We start from the raw sequence: 6,690 nt of genomic DNA, 5'->3' as shown, positions 1-6,690 counted from the left end.
ATATATATATATATATATATATATATATATATATATATATATATATACATATATGGTGTCAGCCATCTTGGATTTTTATGTAGCAACCCAATTTTTTATGGTGACCTTTTATATTCAGTAATTAGATGCAGCTATGCCAAAATGGAAGCTGGTACCTCACCAACTTATGAGCTTGATCCTGTTTCAAGTTGTCAAGCTCACAACACAAAAAACGTTTTTGGCAGCAGCCTTATTGGATTTTGACTTAACTACCCAATCTTGGAAAGAAAGCTTTCTTACGCCTTCCTGAGATGCCCTGCTACGGCATACTATATACAGCTCTGACTAAACAATAATTTTGTCATTGATAGACTTTCTTTAAAAAAAAAAATCTAATTTATTGTTTAGGCTGTGAGTTAAATTACTTGTTTTGCAATCAGATGTGTAATAGTTTGCAACAAAAGTACTTTATGTGGCTTGAAGATATACATTCTAAGAAAGACTACCTATTTCATTGCAGATGTTTTCTCTCATTGCTACTTCATCTAGCTTCATATCACTGACAGAAAAATAAAAGTGTGAAAGGAGAACGACAGAAAATGCAGTTTTCAGTTGCACGTGGTGGCACTAGACATTTATGGATAGAGGTAAAGAGCACAGTCTGAGATTAGACTTGCTGGAGTCAATGGGAACTCTCCCCAGGTGTGTGTTGCACTTATAATCATCTGTAAGCACTTTAGAAGCTGTGTGGGTTTGAAATTGCCTGATAAAATTGATTGTTGTGGTGAATGCCTAGATGTGGTAAACTAATAGTGTGAGTGTATCCATGGGGGCCAAGATGGGGTAGAGGCAGGGCAGCTGACTGGGTACCAGAAAGTCACGATTCGACTCCCAGCCATTCCCACATGTCATGGTGTCTCTGAGCAAGACACCTAATCCCCAATTGCTCCCCTGGCGCTTACATAGCTATCCACTGCTCCACCTGGGTGTATTTCTGGTGTAATGGGTTAAATGCAGAGAACCAATTTTGCCATTGTATGTGAAAATATATGATGACAACTCAACACAACAGTCTGTACATAGATACTCTTTCTCTGTAAAATAATTTTATCTGTTTGGCTCATGTTGGCTGGGATGACTGTATATAAAGTCACTTGTGCCTGGTGGTCTGTCATTCCCACAGACGGCCTCCTAATGCCCTAATGGCTCATTTGCATCATTGATGAGCCCACCCTGCATCACCTCAAACATAGACTATTTAAAGGAAATAATTTTATGCAAACTACATATTGATGCACTAATGATCAATTGCTTCTTGTTCTGTGTGTTAATGATATGCAACTGTTGCAGAGTAATGCACATCTTCAATTGGAAAGTAAACCTTAGTGCTGGCTGACTCAAACAAGTATTGAGGAACTATGCTTTTTTTTTTCTGTGAACTGTTTTCTAGACCCAAAACACTTTGTTAGATTAGATATGCACTTGCATTGTTTGTACATTTATACAAATGTGAAGAAACAAATGACCGTTGAAATAATTTGACAGCTATACGAGATGATTTTGCAACATTGCTATCAGTAATCAGTTACTGGACAGGGTGAAAAAAATGGCCTGAAAATCTACAAAGAGTACAATTATCCGCCATGTATCATAATGTATATGTCTCACTAAAGGAGAAAAAGACTGCAATAAAATGTTAGTATCTGGAAATTACATATTTGACTACAATTAGTTGTCTTTACTGTTGTGAAAGTGGATACATCTGCACACATCAAGTTAGAGTTTGGTGACAATGACTAGGTTTCTGATCTCGGAAACTACAGAAATAGCTTTTATCCCAAAAGTAATGTACTGCGTATTTCTGATGATTAGTTTGAAATGTGCATGTTTTATTACATATAAAGTGCTAAACTATCCACAGTTGTATAATTAGTAAATATTTTCACCAGAAAGATTTTGTTAAATAAGGTTTTGAAGCTGGTGTGAGTCTAGAGCTACAAATAAAAGCACAGAGTTGGGTCAGATGGGCGATCACCAGAGCAGAGTAAACTTGGCCTAAACACTGACAAAACCAAAGGGATGTTGTTTTCAAACATGAAGTCGGGCCCAGCAGTCCTTCCTTCTATTTTATCCTCAAATGGTGTTCCTATTGAGTTTTTCGATTCTTATGAATACTCTTTTTGTCAATGCACATCACTCTTTCAAGCCTCATGTCAAAAATTTGGTAAAGAAATTGAAAGTAAAACTAGGTTTCTTTTTCAGAAACCGATCCAGTCTAACTGAATGCTAGGAACTTTCCTTTCTTTCATTGACTATAGTAACATTATTTGCATGAACACCCCTACAAGCTCGCTGCAGATGTTGGATGCTGTCTATCATCATTTGTTAAGTTTCATAACTGGCTGTAACTACTGTACCCATCACTGTCCCCTGTATTCACTGGTTAACTGATCATCATTAACTTCACACAGACTCTCTCACTGGTACATTTTCATCTTTAAATCACTTCTTTGTCTGTTACATTCATACATCTCCTACATGTCACTATGTGAGTGCAGCTACAGCATGCAATGGGGACCCTGGTGGTCTGATCCTCAGCTACAGAAGCTGGCTATTGGGATGTGGAATGTCACCTCACTGGTGGGGAAGGAGCCTGAGCTGGTGTGTGAGGTTGAGAGGTTCCGGTTAGAAAGAGTCTGACTCACCTCTACGCATGGCTCTGGCTCTGGAACCAGTTTCCTTGAGAGGGGTTGGACACTCTTCCACTCTGGAGTTGCCCCTGGTGAGAGGCGCCGAGCAGGAGTGTGCATACTTATTGCCCCCCATCTTGGTGCCTGTGTGTTGGGGTTCACCCCGGTGAATGAGAGGGTGGCCTCCCTCCGCCTAAGTGTGGGGGGACGGGTTCTGACTGTCGTTTGTGCTTACACACCAAACAGCAGTTCAGATTATCCACCCTTTTTGGAGTCCTTAGAGGGGGTACTGGAAAGTGCACCTCCTGGGGACTCCCTTGTTCTGCTGGAGGACTTCAGTGCTCACGTGGGCAATGACAGTGAGACCTGGAAGGGTGTGGTTGGGAGGAATGGCCCCCCTGATCTGAACCCAAGTAGTGTTCTGTTGTTGGACTTCTGTACTCGTCATGGATTGTCCATAACGAACACCATGTTCAAGCATAAGGGTGTCCATATGTGCTCTTGGCACCAGGGCACCCTAGACCACAGTTCGATGATCACCTTTGTCGTCGTCTCATCTGATCTGCGGCCACATGTCTTGGACACTCGTGTGAAGAGAGGGGCGGAGCGGTACACCACCAACACTGTTTATAGTAGGGGTGGTGTGCTGCTGACCTCATCTCGGGATGTCGTTGGTCGGTGGGTGAAATACTTTGAAGACCTCCTTAATCCCACCGGCACATCTTCCACTGAGGAAGCGGAGCCTGGGGACTCTGGGTCAGGCCCTCTAATCGCTGGTGCTGAGGTCACCGAGGTGGTTAACCCTTGTGTTATGTTAAGGGTCAATTTGACCCGTTTCAATTTTTGTGTTGATCAAAGTGCAGGTTATCCTTTCTTTTTTTCCATGAAATGTTGTGACTTTTTCTCCTCTAGGGTCATGAACTTCTATGTAAAATCTGGACTCTTTGATGTGTTGTTAAATGTCTGCACACAGTTTGTATACAAAGATGATGTTGCGGGTCATTTTGACCCGCACACAGAGTAGCTGTTAAAAATCCAAAAAAAAAGTCTTTGATGTACTTCATTTTGATTGCCTCTGAATAAACATTCAGAACCAGGTGTGTGTGGAAGAGGGACTTTCTCTCCCCTGTCCTTGTCACTGTTTCCATGCCCGTTCTTGGAGAAACACCAAAAATGAGCTCCAGACGATTTACAGCTGAAGAAGCTTTTTCGCAGCTTATGAACTGGGATAGTGATGTAGAGGAAGAGGTTTCAGAGACAGAGGATCCTTCAGAGCCAGAGGACAATGCCATTGATGATCCAGATTTTCAATTTTCCCATGATGAGGAGGATTCAGAGGACGAGTCTGCAGGTGTCCCTTCTTCAGATGAAAACCAAGAAATGCAACAATCGTCATCCACAGAGGGGACATGGACATCTAAAGATGGTAAAATAAAATGGTCAACATCACCACACCAAAGCCAAGGTAGATTGTCATCTTGTAATGTCATCAAAATGATTCCTGGTCCTACAAGATTTGCTGTCACAAGAGTTGATGATATTGAATCAGCATTTCAGCTCTTCATATCCCCACCCATAGAGAAGATAATCCTCAACATGACCAACTTGGAGGGGAAGCGTGTCTTTCAAGAGAAATGGAAGCCACTGGATCCGACTGACTTGCATGCTTACATTGGAATCCTGGTGTTAGCTGGCGTATACAGGTCAAAGGGTGAAGCAACTGCAAGTTTATGGAATGAAGAGAATGGAAGGCCAATCTTCCGAGCAACAATGTCTTTGGAGACATTTCACATGATCTCTCGTGTGATCCGATTTGACAACCGTGACACCAGAGCTGATCGACGTGAGAGAGACAAACTTGCAGCAATCAGAGATGTCTGGAATAAATGGGTCGAAATCCTGCCTTTATTGTATAATCCTGGCCCCCATGTTACTGTCGATGAGCGCCTCGTTCCATTCAGAGGACGCTGTCCATTCCGACAGTATATGCCAAACAAGCCTGCGAAATATGGCATCAAAATGTGGGCAGCCTGTGATGCAAAATCCAGTTATGTTTGGAACCTGCAAGTATATACTGGAAAGCCACCTGGAGGAAGACCTGAGAAGAATCAGGGAATGCGTGTGGTTTTGGAGATGACTGAAGGGCTGCAAGGTCATAACATTACATGTGACAACTTCTTTACATCCTACCGTCTTGGAGATGAACTTCAGAAGAGAAAGCTGACTATGTTGGGAACAGTCAGAAAAAATAAGCCAGAACTTCCCAGTGAGATTCTGAAGATGCAAGGAAGACCTCTGCATTCCTCAAAATTTGCTTTCACAGAGAAAACAACACTTGTTTCTTACTGCCCAAAAAGAAACAAGAATGTTCTTGTGATGAGCACAATGCACAAAGACGCATCTCTGAGCACACGAGAGGACATGAAACCGCAAATGATTCTGGATTACAACTCCACAAAAGGGGGAGTTGACAATCTTGACAAAGTCACAGCAACATATAGTTGTCAGCGCAAGACTGCCCGTTGGCCTTTGGTGGTTTTCTACAACATTTTGGATGTGTCTGCTTACAATGCCTATGTGCTGTGGATTGAGATCAACCAGCAGTGGAATGCCAGCAAACTGTACCGACGTCGACTTTTCCTGGAAGAACTAGGCAAAGCACTCGTCACTCCAAAGATCCAGAACCGGGTCAGGCCAGCTAGATCCCCAGCAGCTGCTGCTGTCATCGCAAAGGTCCAGGGCAGGGCATCTGACCAACCCACAATGGATCCTTTGGATACAGGTACAAAGAAACGCAAAAGATGCCAAGTCTGTCCCTCTCGAGATGACAGTAAAACAACTACCTCTTGTGTGAGATGCAAGAAATACATCTGCAAAAAGCACATAGTCACATTCTGTCCATCATGTGGGGAACGCTGAAAATGTTGACTGTCAAAAACCCGAGAAAATGCGGCAAGTTAAATGCAAAAAAAAAAAGGGTTCGTGAAGAGGGAAAAATTGAAATCAGGAGTTCTTTAATATAGTGTTGGAAGTGTATATCTCTACTTCTCATCTCTTCTAAATATTTGTATAATCTAAAATAAAGTTCTTATTGGTTTAACTTCATTTTATGACTGTTTTGAGTGGATTTACACAATGCGGGTCAAAATGACCCGCAACATAATAAACGTATTTTTTTCTCAACATAATACAAGGGTTAAAAGGCTCCTCGGTGGCAGGGCCCTGGGGTTGGATGAGATTCACCCGGAGTTCCTTAAGGCTCTGGATGTTGTAGGGTTGTGTGGGCTTACGCGACTCTGCAATATTGCGTGGACATCGGGGGAAGTTCCCCTGGATTGGCAGACCAGGGTTTTGGTCCCCCTGTTCAAAAAGGGGGACCGTAGAGTGTGTTCCAACTACAGGGGAATCACGCTCTTAAGCCTCCCTGCTAATGTCTATTTGGGGGTTCTGGAGAGGAGGGTTGGTCGGATAGTCGAACCTCGGATTTAGGAGGAGCAGTGTGGTTTTCATCCTGGTCATGGAACACTGGACCAGCTCTACACTCTCAACAGGGTCCTGGAGGGTGCGTGGGAGTTTGCCCAACAGGTCTACATGTGCTTTGTGGACTTGGAGAAGGCGTTCGACCGCATCCCTTAGGAAACCCTGTGGTGGGTACTCTGGAAATTCGGGGTATCGAGCCCTTCGATATGGTGTGAGGTGTTCTGGACACGTCCCACCAGGAGGAGACCCAGAGGAAGACCCAGAACATGCTGGAGGGACTATGTTTCTCGGCTGGCCTGGGGACACCTCGGGATTCCCCCGGAGGAGCTGGCCCAAGTGGCTGGGGAGAGGGAAGTTTGGGCCTCCCTACTTAAGCTGCTACCCCCGCTACCCGACCCCAGATAAGCGGAAGAAAGTGGATGGATGGATGGATGGATGGATGATCTAAATAACAGATTTCCTACAAAAAAAAACAACTAAAACTTCAAGGAACATGAACACTTTTGACCATCTTGATACTCACTTGTTTTATGGTGAAATA

At 43.4% G+C, this 6,690-nt stretch overlaps 1 protein-coding gene across 1 annotated transcript; it reads left to right on the top strand.

The window, feature by feature from the left end:
* Positions 1-3,554: 3,554 nt before the first annotated feature.
* LOC119429963 (piggyBac transposable element-derived protein 4-like) lies at positions 3,555-5,859 on the top strand. Its single transcript, XM_037697443.1, has one exon. The coding sequence runs from the start codon at positions 3,816-3,818 to the stop codon at positions 5,586-5,588; it is 1,773 nt and encodes a 590-aa protein (XP_037553371.1). The 5' UTR covers positions 3,555-3,815; the 3' UTR covers positions 5,589-5,859.
* Positions 5,860-6,690: the final 831 nt, after the last annotated feature.

Source organism: Nematolebias whitei, chromosome 2 (genome assembly GCF_014905685.2).
Source record: "Nematolebias whitei isolate Nwh7 chromosome 2, NemWhi1, whole genome shotgun sequence".
NCBI lineage: Eukaryota > Metazoa > Chordata > Actinopteri > Cyprinodontiformes > Rivulidae > Nematolebias > Nematolebias whitei.
Note: the sequence above shows the minus strand (reverse complement) of the source record. Positions and strands in the feature narration are given on the sequence as shown.